The following is a 23889-nucleotide window of genomic DNA, read 5'->3' on the forward strand; positions in this document are numbered from 1 at the left end:
GTCCCAAGAAAGTTTTGAGCCATTTGGGTCAAAATATAAAGGACATGTATTGGGCTTTCTTAACATGAACATAGTTATCAAACATGGGCTTTGAAAAATCAAAATACAGGTGGAAGAGATCCAGCTCGGGCACATCAAGCCCAATATATTTGTGTCACAATAAAATGTGTATGATTCGGAATCAGATAAATGTCAATATTATATCAATTCCAATGATATTTATGCCAAACTAAATACATAATAACCAAGTATAATAATAATGGGTGTCAACATAAATCCGTAAAAATTATAAATTTATATCATTCAATTCAATAATTTCGATGACACCTTATGGACAAATTTAAAAATAAATTCATAAAATTTTAATAACGGCACAAACAGACGTGATAAAAGATCTTTTCGATTAATAAATTCAGTTTTTTTTCAAAAAAAAGAAAATAAACAATAATGAAAAACCATAAGTCATTTGCATATATAATCAAAATTGAACAAACGCAGAATCATATCGCCGTTGAATCCTTTTTTCTTCGGTAGACAACCAAGTTCAGTTCTAATTTTCTTAACAAAATAATTAGTAAATTATAATTAGAAACATGTTTTTTATTTTATGATAATTCTGGAGACACTCGCCCAGAACCTGGAAACAGAAGACAAGCCCCATTTCATGCCCATAGTTACTAATTTCGTATCCCAATTTCTAAAACAGTTCATTCTTATCCATCCAATAAATAGATACAGTAAATAAATAAAAGTAGGCACCACCTAAGAAACCCATCAAATATCAAATAAAAACAGTGAAAAATCTAAATACTAGTACAAGGCACTTCCAAAAATCAAGAACTAGCTTCCCCATAAACCCCTCCTCATTTCTGCAGCTACCTATCTGATCATTCAGGTTTTTTCACCACCCCTTTTATTTATTTTTGAATTTACGTGTTTATATCATTGAAACTTCAGTTTGTATGTATTTCTTCTGTTAAAGTTCTCACCTTTATGCACTTTTATCTATCAAGAAATCAAGTTTTTTTAATTGGGTATGTTTAAATGGTAGCAAGCATGGATCTTTTTTGTGATTTTGCTATCTGGGTTGGTCTCAAATTGGGTTTTTGATTGAGGTTGATAATTTATTTTTAGCTGAGTTTATTGAGTTTGATAAGTTGATTTTATGTTTTTTTTTAAATTTATTATGTAATGGGTTGGTGGTAAAAATAACATCTTGATTGTATTATTGTCAGTGTTATGCATAAGTATTAAGTAGGACAGTGGTAGCTTTGACTAAGGTAGTGAAGTTGTTCTTTGTTGAATGTTGAGTTTGTTTGTTCTAAATGTTTATTGGCATGATAAATGATTATTTTATTTTTGGTGGGGGTGATGCTGTTTTTTGAGAAGCGATGGATTGAGCCTAGATAGTGGCATGCTAATGGATGTCATGATAGAGACTTTCGAAATTTTAGTGATTAGTCCGCAAGAAATTGTGCAATATAATCTGTTTTTATATTGTGGTTCTTGTTTGTTTCCCAACTAGAGATGTTAATTACGTAAATTGTAGAGCAATTTTAAATTGTTATTGGGCCTAATGGCCACTGATGCAGCTGTTCTGTGGATTTCATCGATTGTGTATGATGACATTGGTGCATTATATTTAGTTTCTTCCAGTTCTGCATCTGAACCCCTTAGCTTGCCCCCTTATCTATGGCTTCGAAAAGTTCAAGATTGTTTAGTACGCATGCTGTGACACAGTCTTCTCCTTCGCCTGGAATCTCTCACATACACACTGTACGAAATGATACGCAACTTTCACGTATCACAGATGTCGGTGAAGCTCATGGACTTGCAAGATCCTCCTGCAGAGAGTCGACGACATCTACAGTCCTCAAAGATATACATATTGTAAGAACTAAGATATAATGTGTATATAAATGATTTTGTAGTTCCCTGATTAGTCTGTGACTGGTAGAAGTTTAATCTGAAACGATTCATTTTCTTTTGAAGCCTGCACGACTTATGGAGGATTTTCTTGAACTAGCCAGAGATAATACAAATAAAGACGTGGAGACATGTGGAGTTCTGGGCGCTTCTCTTGTAAGTTTTACATTATAGAAAGTACATGATCTGTTATTATTATCTGTTATTGTATGCAATCTTCAGCTAGTGAAAGAGAAGGTTGACCAATGCATTGTTTTCAGCAATAGTTATGACTAATCTAGAGAAGAGAACCAGTAGTCCAGTACTCATATTGTCTGATAGTCATAAGTGATATAGCTTTCATTTCCAGTCGAAGTCTATCCTTGTATACTAAACAAAATCTGTAATAGCTTAAGATTGACAAGAACTGTATCCAGCTTATTAACATTGAAACGCTTACCTTCAAATGCTTGCTCAAACTTAAAGCAGCCCGAGATTATGTTTTCTGAAATCTCCCCCTACTTTTGGTAGAGGATTATTGTGAGATCTGTACCCCCCCCCCCCCCCCCCCCCCAAAAAAAAAAAGGAAAAAAAGAAAGAAAATAGACTGCACAGATGTCAAATTGTCAATACAGAGAACCAGTGTGCATGTTCTCCATGTGCCCGGAAAGCCTATAGTGCTTCAGGTGGATCCTTTATGAGGATAATCAACCTGATCTGCATCCTATTGTGTGCTTTAAAACCACTCTCTTAGACTGAGTGCTATCTAGGTGCCTTTCCACTGTAGTGTGATAGGTTTACTGGAATTAATGGACCTGATACGATATTATTCGCTCCCTTCTATCTGTTTCTACTGCTGTTGCATTCCTTGACCTCTAACCTCTAGGCATAATCATGTAGAAGCAGCTAGACTAACCTGATTGTGATAATTCTTTTCTCTGAATCTTATGTATATGTATTTCTCTCTGTCCAGAAAGAAGGAACCTTTTACATTACCACGTTGATAGTACCCAAACAAGAATCTACTTCAAGTTCTGTAAGTGTCTGGTGGTCTATGATATTTTGATTTGATGCTAAATATTTAATACATCTGTTTTAGAAGGATTGCTTAATTTTTCAAGATCCTTACTTTTCTTTGCTTGTTAATAGTGTCAGGCTCTCAATGAGGAGGAGATATTTGCGATACAATATGAAGTATCAGATTTTCCTATAGGATGGATTCATGTATGCACACGAATGTTTATTGAGTTATTTCCCTTGTCAAAAACTCTTCCAGTTTTTGTTTAATTGGTGTCTTATTAAATTTTATATGCATCGACTCTGTTGCTTTACAAGTCGTATCTTTTGAGTTTTTTTCCCTGTGTTTCTATATTCAGATTGGTATGTTAATACATTGTTAAATATAGCACATCTTTTGGACTGTTTATTCTTTATTTAAATTATTTTACTTTGTATTATAAACTCCCGCACATCACCAGGAGAGTTTCTCTAACTTTCACCTACAAAACGTTATAATAACTTTTAATCATCTAAATTGTAACTAGTATCTTTATCTTTTATGCATGTATGTTAAGCACTTATATTATCAGTGGCCTTCATGTTGTCTTGCATATTTGATATCGACTGACCATGACAAGTCTACTAACTGGTTTACTGAAAAACTGTTCAACTTGTTTGACTGCATGTTACGTTGGAACGTTTTTTTTTCTTATTCTCCTTTATGCGGGCAGCTGATTAAACAAAATTCTGATCTCAGACACATCCTTCTCAAACTTGTTTCATGTCATCAGTCGATTTGCACACTCAGTATTCATACCAGGTAATTGATACTAGTTGTTGATTACATCTCTAATTTTATTCAACTCAAACTATAGTAGCTGTTTTTTCATTGATTATAGAAACTGCCGTTTACATTTTTGGTTACTGATGAACAGATCAAAAGTTCAAAACGCTCTAATCAAAATTTATTTACTTGATTCAAAAATAAAGCAACTTCTTTTAATAGATATCTAATGAAGGCATGATGTCATCTTAAACTTAACAAGGGCCTTGTTTTGACAAGGGTAGTCTGCCTGGTACTGGTTGGTTAATCTTAAACGAATCAAGGGCTTTTATTGAATATGGGGATAGTTTGCCTGGTGCTGGTGGAGTAATCTTTAGCTACTCTGCAAAATAAGATGTTACATCTACATAGATATATTGTACTATACTAATTCAAACCTCTCAGCTACGACATTTTGTAGAACTCTTGAAGTTTAATATTTATATGATGTGCAATAGTCCGAGATTGTCTTTTGATTTCTTTAAACTCCAGCCATACATTTCTGGCATTTTTAAAGTGCATATATATTTTTGCATCTTGTGTTTAGATGATGGTACCTGAAGCTGTAGCTATTGTCATGGCTCCTACTGATAAATCAAGGTACCACATCCTTAATTCATAACAAACTTTGACGAAGAGGAGCAATCCTCAGCCAACAGTTTCTGTTTATCTTGTTTTGTTCTTAGCTTTAAAATTTTAACATTTTGATGATGAATTCATCACAGGAGTTATGGGGTATTCAGACTTACAGACCCCGGTGGAATGAGTATTCTGAAGGATTGTCCGGAGAGGGGATTTCATACACACAGGGAACCACCTGATGGGAGTTCCATCTATGAGCATTGCACTAATGTCTATATCAACCCACATCTAAGATTAGAGATCTGTGACTTACGGTAACATAGCATTAAATGTTTTTTTGGAATTTTTATTTATTGCTTTAAACTGTCATAGATACATTGTCAAGTAATGACTCATATGGAAATATAATAAATGGTCTCAAAGAATTTAGAATTAATACTGAATTTGATATTCCCAAATTTTTAAATCTATGTTGTATGTTCTGAGAATTGAGATTAACTCGGTACTATGCATGCCAAAATTAGCCAAGGTTCTATGTTGTGAACAGATGATGCTTGACAATGATTTACCTTCTTGTGCAGTCAAAAGACTAAACTTTAGATTTCGCAATAGGATGAGAATAAGTGTTTGAATTATAGTATGCTTTCTGATGGAAATGAAATTCTTATCAAAATATAAAGAATCTAAAATTCAACTACCTTTTATTACTTGGTCATGAAGAATAACAGAATTGTCAAACTCAACATATAAAAATAATTGCTTTTTATAAAATACAACTATTTTCTTGCTGACGCTAGGAATAGTTTATTTTTCTGCACTTCGATCCGTGACTGATGAGAATACATTTTCATTGTCCACCTTCTGTTGTTCTCTTTGAGTGATCTGTGCAGTTTTGCTGCTTTTGCAATGAAACTGTCACTGCCATCACTGTTACTCCTGTGTAAAACATCTTGTAATCCCCATAGCCTTGAAAATCCAGCGGAATTGCTCTTCTGAGACAGTTCCAGTGATTTTTTCCCCCCTGCATAGTACAGTCCAGGTGATGTTCCATAAGTAGGGTTAGGTTCGCCTTTATGCAATGTCATATCAGGCGAAGTTTTAGTGAGAACTTCTTTCACATGAGACTCCGATGGTAGTTGATTCTCAGATACAGTATAATTATCCTGTGGTAGTTGTAGATCTCGGTTGAATAACGAAAATTTTGGCTGGATTTGTGCGTTGGTGAAAGCACTGTTGCCTGAAACTGGCATTGAACTTGAGTTGTCGATTACAAATGAAAATTCTTCTTCATCATCGGCATTGTCATAATCAACCTCTGTTTCATTATAAGCTCCATCCTTTTCTACATTAGAATCTTTACCTTCCTGCTTCGTACTTGATCCGAAGAAATTGAACTTGAAGTTAAAACCTTCCGAAACAATCTCTTTTTCCTCATCTTCATGCGAAAGCAAGCTCTGAGTTGAACTCGATCCGAAATTCACCTCCATGTTTCCTTCTCTGTGTGTTTTGATGTTATGTAGGAGTTTTTGGGTGATAATGGTGCCTTGAAAAAACCATAGAATGCTGTTATATATAGTGAAAAGGAGAGATGAGCTTATACAAAGCAGATGGTAGAATTCTAATTTTTTAATGTAAAGGTTTGAGCCTCAAATAATTGTTTAGAGGGCAAGAATTTAAAAAATAAAAAATGAAGGTGACTGGAAAATCAGGTGTGCACTACATTTTCACATGTGGTCTTTAAGGATAATTTTTATTGTTCCTGTACAGATCTAGATGCATTTGATTTGCATAGTGGATCAGAAAGCCCCTACAGTATATTAAAATAATTTGACCCAAATAAGGATGTTGATATGAATATATGATAAGTGGTAAAAAAAATTAAGTTGGAGAAGATCGTACTCCATGTAAGCAGCTATGTCAGCAAATAAAATAATTTCCGAATTCATTCTCGATTTATCTAAAAATCTCTAATTTATTAAAAAAAATCTGATTAATTTTTAAAAAAATTACCGACAACATTTTGATTTGTCTAAAAAATCATTTTTTTATAAATCTTGACTGGACAAGTCAAATGATTGATTGTAATTTCAATTTTTACAACTATGCTCACAAGTATTTAAATATTTTTAAAAGAAAACTCTGCAGTACCATACATTTTTCTTGCCATTTAAGTAGGGAAATGGGTCTTCTCGAATCATTTGACCCCAAATCCCCATCTAATTATATTAAGTTATTATATACGCGTGCAAAATTATATAGAATATTAAAACTACATCATGCTCTGTTTTTTCCATTCAAGTTGACATTTGTATGCATTCATGCTCTGTTCGTTAGTTACAGTATTTTAAATTATCAAACATCGTAAATTGACAAGTCAAATTTGCATAACCGGACCACATTATCACAAATTTGACTCGAATAACCGAGCGGGTGCTTAGGAACGTGCCGAGATCTGTGTATGAATTAGTGTTCCAGAAATCGCTAGATGTTCCAAGACGGTCGGGGTACCTTTGAGCGATTAATCGGAAAATCGGAGATTAATAAACTTTCGTCTATACTATAAAACCTGAAAATTTCACAGCCATGCTAAAAAATCAAAATTAAATTGCTTCGATTTAGAACTTTTCGTGACATAAAGAAGTTTATATACATGTCTTCATGTCTTTATTATAGATAATAATTTTACAAAATTTACACAAACGAAATTGATCGTTTGCGAAAACTCAAGAAACAAAAGAACAAATTAATAATCCAAACTCCGTGCTCAATAGGGATGAACATTCTTGCTTAATCCACCACCATTAACGCTAGTAAAAAACCCCACCACCTCAGGCTTATACGGCAGATACGATTTCCGTTTATCGTGTTCCGGATGAATCCCTTTACTCCTTAAATAAACTTCGTGCGAGGATAATACTTTCGATTTTTTCACCTTCTTCTCCACCTTTTTTTCTCCGTCTCCGATAACTTTAACATCGGCGGGTTTTTTATGAACCGGTTTATTTAAAAACACGAAAGCGTCATTTCCATCGCTGTGACTCCGGTTCAAATACTCCTTAAATCTCCATAATTTCGAAAAACCGGTGGAATTGCTCTTCTTCGAAAGCTCCGGTTTTTCCCATGCACAATACGGTCCGGTTGCAGTTCCGCTAACAAATCCCGGTTCATTATTAACTTCGCTTTTTTTACTCGATGTCGTTTCGATAAATATTTTCTCCACGGGAGGCTTCGACGCTGATTTATTATTATCCGAAGATTTATAATCTTCGTGTGCTAATAATAAATCGCGGTTAAACAACGGAAAATAGGGTCGGATCGGATCGGATACTGACAACAACGTATCAGAGCCCTTGGTCACGAAAGAAAAATCATCATCCGCATCACTAGCTTCAGCTTCATTATGATCTGAATCTTCGTGTTCATGATCATCGCTTAACCCTAGGAAAGTGAGCTTAAAATCGAAATCCTCCGAGATTTTCGCTGCGATCTCTGCGAATTCTTTCTCCTCGTCTTCGTGAGCGAACAAGCTCTTCTCTGGATCTGCCTGCATATCTCTTGCCTCTGTGTGTTAATTCTTCTGGTTCAGGTTCGGGTTCGAGTCGAGTTTCGAGATTTAGTGTGGAATGAGATGAAGAAACTTAGGATGAGGATTTATATAGAGAGAGTGTTGGTTAATTTAGTGAAGGAGGAGAAATGAAGTTATATAAAGGAGGAGGCACAAGTTTGAATGCAACTGTTCTCGTATAAAATATAGTACTCGGTATTTTAAAATGACTTGTTTGGAGAACAAGAAATTTAAAAACGAGGGTGACAGGAAAATCAGGTGCACAAATGAATTACAAGTCGTTTTTCTAATTTATGGAGATTTTAAATCTACTATATATGCCGTGTTTTTTATGCTGAGATTTCAAAAATAATATTAATTTGTTTTAAATAAGTATCATTTGCTTTTTTACACTAATTTAAAGTGTTGAAAAATATAATTATATACTCCCTCCGTTCTTTTTTATTAGTCGTTTTAATTTTGTGCACGTAATTTAAGGTGTACAAAAAATATACTTCTGCGTATTATTTTTTAATTTTTTTTCTGAATAAAAGTTTAACATCTATATTTTTATTCAGAAAATGAAATTTTGAAAAATAATGAATAAAAATACATTTTTCTTACACCTCAAAATACGTGTAGAAAGTTAAAACGACTAATAAAAAAGAACGGAAAATATACATTATTATTTTTATAGTTATAAGCAAATGATAAATTATCTTGGTGAATAAATTAGCCTTCTCGAATATTGTGACCCAGTACGATTCTAGCGAAGGCTATTCACGTGTATCCTGTCAAGGCATTAACTGTTTTTTCTAGGTGCAAAATTTCAAATAATTTAATAATTACAGTGTTGGACTTTAATATTCGTTCGATAACGTTAGCTCATACGTTGAAGGCACGATAATTCAACTCAGATGACACAATTATTTAATCTGAGGGCTGCTAGAAGACAACATGATTAATAGTGATTAAACAGTGATTAAGAATTTAAAATACCAGTGATAAACTGATAATAATCTCGTGACTAGAGTATTGCATGTTGTTCGACTCGGTGGGAAACGGGTCCGAGTTAGACGAGTGAACGAACTCGGATATGGAGGACTTTGACTTTGACGAGTCAATTTTTGCATAAGCGGACCAGATGATTAGGAGATTGACTCGAATAACGAGGAACCGAGTGGGCTCTTGTCGGGATGGTGGTCACGTAACCATGCCCTAGCTATTAGAGCCACTAATCAACTTTGGTGCCTCGACATTTGACCACACAATGGTTTAACATTAAAGGAATATCTATTATTATTATTATTTTTTAAATACGAAGTCATTTTAAATTTACTATAGGCACTAAGAATATACTACTATTATAAATTATTCTTTTGAGTGATTATATATATATTTGAGTAAATGATAAAATGTTAAAGTGTTGGCTGTTGTTTTTCAAATTTTACAAGATGTTAGCTGACTTAAAAACTAAATAATAGTGACCGGCGTTTACTTCCATCTTTCAATAAAGTGGCGGCCATTTCCTCCGTTAACTTTAAAAAAACAAAAAAAAAACGACATAGTGGTGGTCGTAGTTTTTCCAAAATTTGCAAAATGTTGGTTTGATTTCCACCACTTTGTCATTTATTTTTTTATTTTTTTAGAGTTAACGGAGGAATATTAACGAAAGTTAACGGCCGCCTCCTAGACGGAAGTAAACTCCAGTCACTATTATGTAGTTTTTAAATACAACCAACATTTGAAAATTTCGAAAAACTACTATACCCACCATTTTGTTATTTACTCTATACATTTTTATACACGATGATATCAAAAACATATCCCTTTTATTAGCTTTAAAATATAATTAATTACTAAAATTAATTCTACTAGAATCATTAGTAAATTTTACGTATTTATCCTCTTGTAAGCGCTCTACCAAATATGTGTAAAAGTTAAACAAAAAAACAGGTAACATTATTTATGTTGTAAATGAATTACCTCCGTGACTCGCTCAGAACTCGCGAGAAAAATAAAATACACCTATCAACTTCAACGAAAATCAAAATAGTATGTAATCACTGCCGTCAGAACTCACAACGTCATTTAATACGAGCACTAAAAATATATCAGGTGAAATTTATAAGTGTGAATTAGGATTACGATTGAGTGTAAAATCTTCCAAGTTTGTATTGAATCTAAAGTCTCCAAGAAAGACCTTCTGGAGGCGGAGCATCCGTCATTTTAGGTAACCTTTTTACTCTTCCACGACGATATTCTTGATCTCAACTAACGTAAGTATATGTACTTCCTAGATCCTAGGTTGAATTATAACTTTTCATTATGATGTTAAATGTTGCGACTTCTTGCATTAGTTGTCTCAAGCTTATAAGAATATTTTTTTATGGATCTTCGTTTTCAATTTTGTTTGTCAAAAAGTAGATCCGAATATAATATTTAAGAGTTAAGTTCAATGGAGACCACATTTTTTCTGGAGACCTGGAGACCACATATGTTCTGCATGTAAAATATTTTATAAAAACATTGCAAAACGTATAGTTTTACAAATCATGTTCTACGAAATCATTATTTCAATTAAAATCTTGAATATCATATAAGTTTTACATGTGTAACATTACAAAATGTTTTGTTCTATGAAATATATTTAGTTTGCAGAACGTTTGTTCAACTTGCATAACATGCGTTATCAACTTATTAAACATTGATGATCTTCAATGATTTTAATGAATACATGATTTTTGTAGAACATATGTTACAAAATAATGTAGTTTATAGTGTTTTAATTGCAGAACATACGTGGTCTCCGAAGTCTCCGGTGAAATAGGGGTCTCCATAGAACTTTACTCTAATATCTAAATCAAATAATTATGGTAAATTATTAAAGAGAAATGTCAGATCCACCGAATTAGATACGGAATTGTGTACAGAATGAGCTGAATCTAAATCAAATAATTATGGTAAATTGAAATCTTTTTTATCTTATATCCTATATTTTATTTTATTTTTTTTGTCAGGTATACCCTATAATTTTAACTGTTCAAAATTTTGGTAGTGATTTATTATGAGCTTTTTGAAACAATCGATCAATTTTTGATTCCTTAAGAAAATCTAAAAAACAACACAAGGAATATTAATTTATCAAGATTTTATTCCGTGATTGCAAAATGGATTTTGGAGGGCAGAGTTATACTCCCTCTGTTTTTTAATATTTGACGCTTTAACTTTGGATACGTACTTTTAAGTGTTTTGACCGAGCAGTTAAAAATATTATTTTTAAAATTTTTCTTTTTTGAATAAAAATATATTATCAAAATTTCAATTCACAAAAAAATCAATCAAAAATAATAATTTCTACTATCCGGCCAGCTCACCTAAAGATGTGTGCCAAAAGTCAAAACGTCAAATAATAAAAAACGGAGGGAGTAAGTTTTAAATTGCATCACTGCAGGGTTTTTGTGCTTAGTAACTACAGTTTTACGTTTTTGGAACCAACATTTAAAATTTAATTTAATTGTCTTATCTGTTTAACTTGACCTTTGAAGTGAGAATCCTTGGATTCGATTTCCATCTTTTCAATAGAACTTGGCTCGCAAAAGATTGACCAGGTCTAAAGTGTGTGGTATAATAAAGCAAGTGGTGTATAGTTGCGAAAGAGAATATAGAATTGGACAGATATTTGTAGATAATCTATATATCCAATATTTAGTGATTAAAAATTAAATATAAATCTATACTATACTATAATAAGCCAACATGGGTATAATTTGTAGTCCCAAGTTTTAGTTATATTTTTTGGTTTGGTACTCTCCTTTTGGTACTAAAAGTCTACAAATGTGAAGTCTATTAGTATTCTATTGTTTAACAGTTTCAAATACTAAAAACACTCATAACAATATATTATTATCATATAATATTTCATTAAAAAAATTATAATGATATTATAAATAAAATTATAAATATACAATTTTGAATATCTTTTTTTAACAAGAACCTTCATATAATTCTTTTTAACTTTAACGTGTTCTATTTCAATATAAACATGAACCATTACATAACTCTTTCTAACTCTAATCTTAAAAGTTGCTGTAAAAAAAAACAAGATTACAAAATTACGTTGAAATTCGATTGATTAGATTACTGAATCTTTCAAATGTATTATACGATCGGCTATGTTCGGAAAAGATTTGAATTTTCCGAATTTTTTATTTTTAAATCTATGTGTACTAAATTCGGATTAAATGTACTAAAATCCTGATATGTGCACACACACTAGCATTTGTCCATTTTCAAGTAATGGGGAGAAAATATAGTCAGTTGAATAATATAATTTAATTAAAATTCAATCCATTAATACTAAAATACTAAAAAAATGATGTTAAAATTTAAATTATAAATAATAAATTACGAACTATATACCCGCCCGTGCTTCGCACGGGTTAAAAGCTAGTATATATAAAATCATACCAAATTATAAATGAAGGTGTTTCAACCGGGAACATGCATACTGGGATTTGATGTGAACTCCAATTCACTTGCCTGCAACACACGACTGTGTCTATTTTTTTTTTTTTTTACAAAAGCAAGAAGATTTCATTAACTTGAATATAATACAGTCGGGACAAACCCCCAACTGTCGATACAACCAGGTGGTAAAACAAATAGCATGCTAAAAACAATTAGATGATTTGTTTCCTGATCGTTTAACAGATAGAATTCAATAATTCTTGAAGCTAAGAACGAAATCAAAGACATCCCAAGCGATCCAAATTGCACCAAAATCTCTGGAAACAGTAACATCGCAATTGACCATATCACATAAAAACTATTGATAGCCCAATGTTCAGAAACACCAATCGCATAAATGGAGATTGGAGAAGTGGCACCACGGCTATCTACATGCCGAATACCAGCTATAGACTTGCCGAAAGCACCCCAGCTATCTACATGCCGGATACCAGCTGTAGACATGCCGAAAGTGTAAACCCGTAAATGATGAACAATCTTTGATTGTGAAAGGTGAGCTCTTGCAATAATCACCACCGTCTCAGATTCGATACAGTTTTTGTAGATCACCAAAAATATCAATAAACTCGTTTTCAACTGATCCAACACGAAATCAACCCAATCATGACTAAACAAAGACATAACAAACACTCCAAAAGGAGAGACACAACCACACACTCCAAGAGGAGAGACACACAAACACCCAAAAGATTGGGTTTTATTGAAAAGAAATTAACGAGGGTAATAATAAATAATAAAGGGGTTGGGGCTTTCCACCGGAGAAAACCAGTGGAAGCCCCTCGATTTACTTGAAAAAAGACAAACCCTAATAGAAGAGGAAGAGAGGAGAGGCGGCTGGGAGAGAGAGCGATGAACCCTAGATGTTGTCTATTCTTTTTAATCACATACAAAAATACATTTATCGGGTCGAGTTAGAATCAGTTCGGTTGAAGAATTAAAATTTAGACTCAGATTAGGGGGTTTTTCTTTTGAAATTCTGGCTCGTGACTTAAATTTTAGTTAACTTATACACCATCTCTGCCTGTTACTAAATTTGCACATTCAAACAAATAAAAACAAAATCAGATTTTTATTTTTGAAATTAAAGTAAATAGAAAAGCTTAAATGATACACTTGTAAAGAAGGGGTGCACTGGTCGTTGAGTTTATTTAGTTCAGAAATAAGTTATTACCCAATGGGCTCAAGTTCTCCTGTCTCAAAACCCATCTTGCAAAGATCCATCAAATAAATGCAATATGAAGTGGGCCTATATTAGCTATCTGAGACAACTAGTCCACCTTGTATGTTATATAACTTTCGGCTTTCGGGTACGGGCTTCTTTGACAAACTTATGTTTTTTTTTTTGACAAACTTATGTTAACCAGTAATTTTACCCGTGCTTCGCACACGGGACGTTTATAAATTTTTTTATTTAAATAACCGATTATAATCAATGTTACAGAAATCGGGAATCTGACCTAATCGATTCAGCTACCGATTCAGAGACTAATCAGAAATCGGGGATTAATCGGAAGGATTAATCGGAATGATAATCGGACTTATTTTAATATTAAAATATTATTTAATATTTAGTTATTATTCTATTAACTATTTAGTAACTAATATATTTACTATTTAGTACTATTACAAAATAATGTTTATAATAATAATTATGAGATCAATTCTGATCACAAACAATATACAAAATGTAAAATTAAAATTTTTCAAACATCTTATTTCAAGCCTGTCAGTACACATGTACTATAATATGTTAATTTTTATAAAATACTCCCTATGTCCCATTTAATTCTATACGTTTCTTTTTAACTGCTCGACACGCGTTTCAATACTCTTATAAAATATAGTTCCGTAACTTATTTTTGCGATTTTCTTTTTCTGTATAAAAATATAACATCCAAACTTTAATTCAGAAAAGAAAAATTTTAAAAATAGATTGCACAACTACACTTTGCAGGAGCATTAAAGTCCGTGTCGCGTCCCCGTCCCCCAATATATACTACTCAGGAGGACGGAGGGAGTATTAATTAAAAAATTAAAGTTATTATTTGTACCTATTGACTCATGTTATATGCTATGAGATAAATTATTCTTAGCGATACATAATTTAATGAATTATTACCATTGTGATAAAAATATTATTATAATTATTTCCCTCAACAAAATATATTTAATAAAATAATTGAATACTTAAAATGTATTGAATATTTTTGTTTAAAAAGCATATATTAAAGAAATTAAATTTTTTAAAGAAAAAAAATTAATTATAAAAAGGCAGGTTTTGTGAGTCTCTTGTAGCTAGCCTGGTGAATGTGTAACAACTTGAGCACTATTAACATAATTTGGTATGATCCGTCAAAAAAAAAACATAATTTGGTATGACTGAGTCGGAAATTGATAAACAGAAAGGTTAAAATAATAATAGAAAACTAATCATCATTTTCATACTATTATTTTAAAGGGAACATCACTCCCTTTAAACATACGACCAGAGATGTTAAGCAATGAACCATCATCCATTTACAGGTGGTGTTACAAAAAAATACACAATGGAGACTGTTTCTAGTAAACACAAATATTTCTCCACAACCACCCCAAAATATGACTTCATAGAATTTCTATTCCTAACAACCTGTCGATATGGAATAGCCTGACTTAATTACAGAGAGTCTGACTCAATGAATAGCATTTTGTTGACATAGTTGTTGCTTACACCAGCTTAGTGCCTCCAATCCAACAGCCTCAACAACCTCTGGTTGTACCACACCATCTCTGCAACATGTCCGAGCCCCCACAATATCTCTATTCGAGTCTCTGGCCACAAAAGAGAAGCATTAACATCCTGTTTCAGCAAACATAGCAGCATCTAGGGGTGTGCATGGTGCGGTTTGGTGCGGTTCCGGACATTAACCATTACCAAACCGATGAATGCGGTTCGGTTCGGTTAATCATCATTAACCATAACCGCACCAATTAAAATGGTTTTTCGGTTGCGGTTAACCATTAGTCGGTTGCGGTTTTTTTTCGGTTTTTCCACTATTATTTGCTACTCTTGTGCATAATAATTTTTTTAAAAATATATAAAATTTTCATGAACATGTGCAATATGTTCGGTTACTATTTACTATTGTTTCTATTTGAGGATATAGGAAACATTACATACTTTCATCTAAAAAACATTAATACACAATAAAAACTAAAACATACATATTTTGACAAGAAATTAGATGATGTTAAGTCAATAAAATTACCCAAAATCAACTAATCATGAAATTCAAATAAAAAGTTTTCAAAAAGTACATAAATAAAAAAAGTAGAATAGGTTTCATAATAAAATTTGATCAGCAAAAATATTTTTGTTTTGTGGCAAATCACAATATATAGCCCTAGTTTTCGATCAAGCGCTCCTCCAAATATTTGGGTGCCCGGTTATTTAAGTGACTCAGCAAGTATGCAAATATGGAAGAAGAACCTCCATATAAAATTAGATGTGCAGTTTAAAAATGACTAAGGTGCTTTATTACTATTTTTAATATATATATATATATTTCGGTTCGGTTAATTTCGGTGCGGTTTTAGCATAAAACCGAAAATAAAACCGCACCACTAATTTCGGTTTTTTATCTCGATTATTTTCGGTTTTATTTGCGGTTTGGTTTTTTTCGGTGTGGTTTTTCGGTTTTTTTAGTTTTTTTTTGCGGTTTCGGTTTTTCCTGCTCGCCCTTAGCAGCATCAATATTAATCTAAAAAAACATATGACTCCACTGAGACATTTGTCCATCTCCTGGAATATATGACTCCACTGAGACATTTGTCAGGACCAACATCGCCTTCATCAAAAGATTTTTCTCCTAGAAATTGCATGGACAACAATGAACTTTATCATTCTTATATATCTTAAAAATTGAGACTGAAAAGAGAGTGTATAATAAGATGGACACCGGAGTATAAACTAAGAGATGCAAATATCATAATATTTATGCAAATAACACAGTTTGCAGTAAGCATAAGGTGGATCAAAACAGGAAAGATGTCCAGAGTTCATCAATTGTGCTTCACTAATACCAAAATACTTCAACATAAATACTCATGAGCATGAGAAACTTAAAAACCATAGTCTTATTTCGTTGTGTCAAATAACTACAAACAAAAAAAAATAAAAAATTACCCATTAAATTTGACTAACCAATAACCAGAATTTAAGCTAAAATGCATATCCATAAGCATATCCTCTCTGGTTTTTACTATACCCAGCCCTCAACAAAACCACTTGTTAATACTCCCAACCACATTTAGCAAGATTATAAGCACTTGGATTAGTTCAGTCTTTTAAGCAAAAAGGAGCACTACTATCAGTGTCATATTAAACCATACTTATTGTAAAATGTACATGTTGCAATGTCTGTGAAATGTCATGATCAATCTCTGAAATCTTATACACAATTAAGCATATGCAAATTACCTGATCCTTAGCATCCACAAACCTCTGCCACCATACAAAGCAGGTCTCAGTGTATATAGTCCTCATATGTATCATTGTTTCCTTTCTTCTATACATGATGCTTGAGTTCAAGTGTATCTCTAGATAATAAAGGATGTATATTGCGTGTTTAAGAGATAAATGAGGAGTACATTCAAATATCTTGCACGAAACATGGGACGCTGTCTGTGAACCATTATATTTTATGGATATATATTGTCGTGAAACCAAAAAATGTAAGAATGATTAACACATGCATTAGAAGAGTATAGCTATATTATGGTTAGTAACTGGCGTCTGGGCCGGATTTGCATAATCTTTGCGCGTTACAGAGCACGTAGGTGGAATAGTAGTTGGACTCCTGGAACATGTGTTGTCATGCTTTGAAGACACATCACGAACCGGTGTTGTCCTGCCTACACCTTCATAATATACACAGAAGTGTGTGTTCAATAAGCAAAAGTGTCAATACATCAACCAGTAAACTGTATTTATATGAAACTACCAGTCTGCCCGCTGGAAAACTGAATGGTATTGGGATTATTGTTTTCACCCAAATGAGAATCATTATTTCCAGGATCATACCTATTAGCAGCAAAAGATGGGTTCTGTAGGGACATCTCCTTTATCCTGAAATAATAAGTAAAACCAGACTCTATCAGCCTTATCATAATATTTATTTACAACATTTGGAATGGAAAGAAGAGGCCAAACTCGCCGGTACGTGTTGAAGATTTGACCTGAGTGAAGCTAATCTTGCCACAATCTATGTAGATTAAATATGCATTATCAGATTATCAGCAAGCTTCTTGCGAATGAGATTAATGACACCAATTTAAATTGTTATATCTTAATCTTCTTATTTCATTGCAGTCTCTTCTGTATGCTGCAGGCTTATGACCTACCCCAGCACAGGCAACAACAGTTAATTGGGTAAGATAATAGTTGCAAGAATGACCACAGGATAAACTTTTCAAGCACTATTGTGTAGCAACTTCTCTGACACAATAAACAGATCTTGAAACAATATATTGTTATGGCTTAGTATATTTTCTCTTGTTGCAAAATTTCGATTGCTATGCCGAATTGGTAGAAATTGAATCATAGCAAATCTTATGTACATAAAATAAGATGTGGAAAATGGCATTACCTGATGCATGGCCAACACTTCTAGGTTTATTGTACTGAAAATCAGAAGGTGTACTAACCGCAAGCTTATTGTACTGAAAACTGGTAGTGCCTGAGCAGAAAAAATAATAACAATATAATTGTATCATGTTACCACAATGAATCTGAGATACAGTAGTGTTTCAATTTATTCAGCATCTGAAAATAAAACTACATGGTGTATGAGTTGAAATCTTGACTCCATGACTTTGATTGGTGGTCTGAGACCAAGTACCATGTGTAATATTGGAACCTATATTCCTGGTTAATAAGGAAATACTTAGTGATACACTACACACAAAAAAATAGTGCAAATCATGATTAAACGTCCAGGTAAGACGATGATGCTGTAGTTGTATAATAAGCGATTTTTTTGTGTGCTTAATTAAATATAAATTTATTCATTTGAACTACTTGCTCAAGGGCTTTGAACTCATGTTCTTGTAAATTGTAATCACTGTGACTTGTCCTTGGATCTCCAATGGAAAAAACAATGTTCTAAGCTGACGAGTCTGGAGTGCTATAGATCCTAGGGTAAGTAAAACATTATAAGTAATGGATTAAAATCTAAATCAAAAATAAGATTGGCCGTGCATATTCATTGTACAAAAATAAAAATTTCCTAGATTAAAATTCCAATAAATTGCTCAACTACACATAATTTATAATTTATAATTCTAAACATCTCTAACATGTAAAATATGCACAACAATAAATATACAGAACAGAACAACAATGTCAAATAAATATACAGAGGTAGTTTGTTTAGCATTCTGAAGTGTCACTAAAGCAAACAAAAAACCGTAATCCAACTGGAACATACCACTACGTCCAGCAGTTTTGTATGAGTTGTGACATGGGTCGCTGGAAACTAAGTTCTGCAGATATGACTATCAAATTTGATTAGCAACACATGAAACGATGTATATGTATATCATTTAAAGGCAGTGTGGACGCTTAAGAACAACAAACATGTCCCGCCTACATTCAGCAAAAAGAATCACCCTTTCATTAGCAAATATATATGAAATGAAGAATAAATCATTGCATACAAAAACACACACGAATAAAGAAATAGACAAATACCTTGTGTTTAAGGTAGCCTCCTCTGTGATGGCGTGAGTTCAAAAAATAACTTTAAAATCAGCAACAGATACGCCGGTTTTGTTTACCTTGCTTTGTGATGTAGCATGTGTTGTGCCGGAACCTGCAGCCAGAGTATTGTTTTTATGCAGGCATGACAAAAAGGCACACGAATAAGGAAATAGACAAATACCTTGTGTTTGAGTTTGGAATTTGAATGCACCACTCTAGTTCACGGGCCTGGACCATGTGCCATGTGTAATGCCAGAACCTAGGATAAAAATCAAAGATAAGGCATGTAAAAGCGAGGAAAGGTGAGTAATGCAGTGTATACATGGTGCATTTTGGTTATGTCGTAAAATACACCGCTCTGTTGAAAGAGAATGTGACAACCAACACAACGCGGACTTCACAGAACTTATATTTTAACCTGAACATTGGGTATCGTTCGAGAAGATCTTGGTTGTTTTAATAGCAACAGTTGAATTACCAAATTGTGAACCTGGATCAGTAATGCTAATTATTACAGGCATCCAAAGTCCGTCAGCCAGATTACAATAAGCGAGAAAGATAGTAACGAATAGGTACCAATCTCAGTAGTTGTCCTGGTAGCTCTGTTCGGATCAACGTTCTCACACGCTGGTGGTTGGCCAATCCCAGCACTCTGACTTTCTTGTGCATTAGAGTGACAGGCCTGCAAACACCTTCTATGCTGGCCTGACAACATCCAAAAACATTTTGAAAAATGCGAAGATGCAATTTTATGCAATATGAATATGAAACATTTTGAAATCCACACTGAACTTCTATGCAATATGCGATAACTAATAGTATCAGTAATGGGTAGATATGCTCACCAGTTCTGAAGGACGAAGGCGAAACCTCACCTAAATGGATGCGTTTACGACTTGCTCGAAAATTGGTTACAACCACCAGTTAAAACCCATTCACAATAAACAAAAACAAACCCTACAACGGATATCACACACCATTATCCTGGTCAATAAGTTCAGTGTGGATCGGAGTGAGGAGAAAGGGAGGTCGCAGTAGGAAGCAGGTTCACAGGTGTGCACAATTTCGAAATGAATGTAGTAACTGACTGCTGAAATCATGGGTTGTCAGTTGTCACAACTGCAAATATTCATAAAAAAACTTACTGACCCGTCGAAGTTCGGATCTTTCGGAAAATCATAAAGGAATACACTGCTAAATGCTCCGGGTCAGGACCCGTTTTCATCTGGTTGCTCCATTTTGTTCGTGGAATTACTCATAAGCCCTTGGGAACTACTATGGAAAAAAACTGGCAAGGGCAGAACAGGTCTTTTGCAATCTTGTTTGTATTCACAAATTAGGATTATAAGATAAGATAAGATAAGATAAGATAAGATATAAGATATAGATAAGGATAGTTTGATGAAAAAGAATACTTGGACAATTTAGGGGTTGTTTGGTTCACGTACTGGTATGGGGTTGGAATGATGTAATTGTATATAAAATAAAAATATTTTTGATTTCTCATACCCACCTCCCCTTGAGGTATCAAAAACCCATATATTGGGGGTTTGAGGTATGAGTTTGAGCGAATAAATTTTCTAACCAAACATCATGTATGAGTTTGAAATGAACCAAACCCATACCTGATACCTGAAAAACTTGAACCAAACGACCCCTTAGGGTGTCACAGTATTATACTATTATCTACATAAGTTTATATTAAGAATTTTTTAGCGTATATATACCTTTTTTCTTTGAGCTAAACGTATCCTACTATTATTCCTATATTCGGGACGGGTTGTCATCTTATTAAAAATATGTGCGACTTTATTTCCGTCGAACCTATTCGAGCGGGGTATATTATACTCTCGAAAAAGTCTAGTTAATCATCCAAACAAAAAAAAAAGCATTGTCTGAAACTTTCCAGAATAACAATCTTGCTTCTGCAAATAGAATCAGACTATAGTAAGAAGATATATTCATTACATTCCAGAATGTCATAAATCACACTAACTGCAAAATTATACATATCCAAGAAAACTTTAATAAGCCTAACAGTATAAGGCCAAAAAATTAAAACCGAACAAGGATTCTGATTATTTGGTCCACTAGCTCCAGGCTCCAGCCGACCTTCCTGATCTCTTGGGTTTTCCATTAGGATTCTATTCATTCCTTGATTTTGCAACTCTGTGCGAGCCTCCTAAGGCACCAACTCTTTTCGTGGCATCTTTAGCAGCCTTCACTTCTCTAAACCGTCAATCATATTCTGTCTCAGAATCAGATTCCACGTTTCTTTCAAAAGCACCACTTCTCATCTCTGACTTCGGTTTCTTCACACTATAAAACTCATGATCCGAGCTCTCACACGTCTCGTCAAATCCAGATTCCACATCCCCCTCACGAGCCCGAATTCTTTCAAGATCAGGAACATCTCTCGCTCTCTTAAACCTGCCATAATTCTGTTCACTTCTCTTCACATTCTTAGCCATCTTCACTTCCTTATCACGAACTGCCTCAACTTTACGAGCATTACCTTTCTCTAAATCTTGTTCTCTCCCATTACCCATCGAATGGTCATCACGGTTCTTCTTCCTATAATGATAAATATAGTACACAATGCAGCAGAGGAAGAAGACCAGTGCGGCCATTGCACCTCCCAGCACTACTAAATTCGTGTTTTCGGGACCTTCTTCTGCAGGCGGGGGCATGGTAGATGCGTCTGGAGGTGGGAAAACAAGAGGGTAATCTCCGTTCATTGTCAGAGAGAGATTGCACAAGAATGCTAAATATAAGTCTTTGTTGTATTGCTGATCATCTATTTATAGAGAGAATATGATAATAGGAATGAATTCAATTATCATTGTGATTTTGAAATCAGAATGGAAATATTTGAATACGAATGGGATTTTAAATATGTAATTTTCTTTGGGGGCAAGTAATTTGCAGGAAGAATGTTTTTATTCTCGATCTCATTTTTCTCTGCAGATTTCTTAGCCCCCACTAATTTCCATAATCAACTAAAACAAAAAATAGAAAATATTATTTTAGATTTCAGCCTCGGGTCAATTTAACTTCGGACACTCTGCGTAACTTGATTGTTTGGAAATTCGAACTGATGGCCTTGTCCTGGGAAGGGGTTGGGAATGAGCTTTGGCCGGTAGGCTATATATCACTGAATAATCACAGTTCGACAATTCTTATTTAAACTTTAAGTTCAGATATTATCTAAAAAACCCGTAAATTTAAGGTAACTTTCCCAATCAAAATTCCGTTCTGAAGCTCTGGCAAATTTTAGATTCAGATGTTAGCTAAAAACCCGTAAATTTAAGATAGCTTGATTTATCTGCTTAGAGGAATTTACCAATCAAAAATATAAACCACCTCGGGGAAATTAATATTCACCGAAGCAAACTGTTGAAATTAACGGACGATTACAATTGAGTTTTCTGATCAGAGAAGACCTTCTACACTGACATTCATATCCAGGATTCGATCATATTGACAAATTTTAGAATTTGAATCTTGTCACTGACATATTAAAACTTACTTTTACATTATCAAAACTAAAAACATGGTTGTTGAAATCAGGAACCGGTGAACCTACTGATTCAGGATTTATTAGAGATTTTTTTGATAAATTAGGAATTTTTAGTCAAATCGGAGTGTAATCTATAAATAGATAAAATTTTCTTTAAATCAATCAGGGATTTCCAGAACCCTCAGTCTAAAAATCTTATACATGAACACCAACTCAAAAGAACAATATTAAAAACAATATTAAATATCTCAACAATGCAATGCATAAGAACTGACAGAGTGAGAGTACTAAATATTTCCTCAGTAACTACAAACTCATACTACTAAACACTAAACACTTGTTTACTTCACTGCATAACATAAATTGAATCGATAATCGAAATTTGAGACTCTCTTATGCATGTCCAGATTCCAAATCTCTGTCCGAATCATCACGAGGCGTGTTGAAAAACCTTTTAAAACCAACAGCAAGTACTAGCAGAATAAATATACCAGCAAGGACAATTAGAGTTTTTTTAAAATCAGATCCATCCGAGTGGCGCGGAGCTGCAGGGGGTGGTAAGACAGTTGCTAGAAGAACAGTTGGTGCATTAGCAGTTGGAAGAAAAGTTGGTGTGCTGGGAGTTGGAAAGACAGTAGAGAAACCTAGACGATACATTGTTTTTATCGAACTTGGGACGACAGAGGATCGGGATCTTGTCTATCGTTGGACGATCTCTGGTGTAGAATATGTGTTTTTGTGAAAAACTTGGGATTTGTTTCATGCATATTGATGAGTATTTATAGTACTGGAGATGTAGAATCTAATGGAGTTATGGAAAAATTTTGTGCAAGGAAACGAAAAGTAATTTTGGACACAAAATTAAAGATTAGTAGCTTATTTGCGAATAAATTATTAAGAGATTGATAGATATTGTTATTAAACATTAGTACTTACTATTGAGCAAGTTATCTCGTTTATGGTAGGTTGTCTTATTGACAAATTTTTATACATGGTAAAGAATATTTATGGTATCTATAACCATATTTATGGTAAAAAAGATTTCTCACTTTTAGGATATACCAATTTGCTAGATTTCTTTACCATATAAATCTCATTCGCATTCATATTGACCGGATTGAACTCCATATCCAAACGGTACGAGGGGCAAACCAGATCTAACGGAAGGACCCAGATAGGAAAAAATCAAGAGTTGAACTACTTATGAATTGACATTTATAGCTCAGGGACTTAGAAAAAAAAGTGGC

General features: G+C 33.5%; 3 protein-coding genes across 4 annotated transcripts; 1 reads left to right on the forward strand and 2 right to left on the reverse strand.

Annotated features, from left to right (window-relative positions):
- Nucleotides 1-754: 754 nt before the first annotated feature.
- On the forward strand, nucleotides 755-4797 carry LOC108200661 (AMSH-like ubiquitin thioesterase 2). Of its 2 annotated transcripts, none has more exons than XM_017368889.2 (8): nucleotides 755-895; nucleotides 1647-1890; nucleotides 1993-2082; nucleotides 2879-2941; nucleotides 3055-3129; nucleotides 3662-3724; nucleotides 4275-4327; nucleotides 4453-4797. In XM_017368889.2, the coding sequence occupies exons 2-8, from the start codon at nucleotides 1693-1695 to the stop codon at nucleotides 4625-4627; spliced, it is 717 nt and encodes a 238-aa protein (XP_017224378.1). In that variant the 5' UTR covers nucleotides 755-895; nucleotides 1647-1692; the 3' UTR covers nucleotides 4628-4797. The 2 variants fall into 2 exon arrangements, with proteins under 2 accessions (XP_017224378.1, XP_017224377.1); XM_017368888.2 differs by having other exon boundaries at nucleotides 763-895; nucleotides 1593-1890.
- A 288-nt stretch (nucleotides 4798-5085) lies between these two features.
- On the reverse strand, nucleotides 5086-5796 carry LOC108201728 (uncharacterized). The gene has a single exon (XM_017370014.1). It carries the CDS (start codon nucleotides 5794-5796, stop codon nucleotides 5086-5088), a length of 711 nt encoding a protein of 236 aa, XP_017225503.1.
- A 1277-nt stretch (nucleotides 5797-7073) lies between these two features.
- Nucleotides 7074-7859, reverse strand: LOC108201730 (uncharacterized). The gene has a single exon (XM_017370015.1). It carries the CDS (start codon nucleotides 7857-7859, stop codon nucleotides 7074-7076), a length of 786 nt encoding a protein of 261 aa, XP_017225504.1.
- Between the last annotated feature and the right edge of the window lie 16030 nt (nucleotides 7860-23889).

This window comes from Daucus carota, chromosome 9, assembly GCF_001625215.2.
Source record: "Daucus carota subsp. sativus chromosome 9, DH1 v3.0, whole genome shotgun sequence".
Classification (NCBI taxonomy): domain Eukaryota; kingdom Viridiplantae; phylum Streptophyta; class Magnoliopsida; order Apiales; family Apiaceae; genus Daucus; species Daucus carota.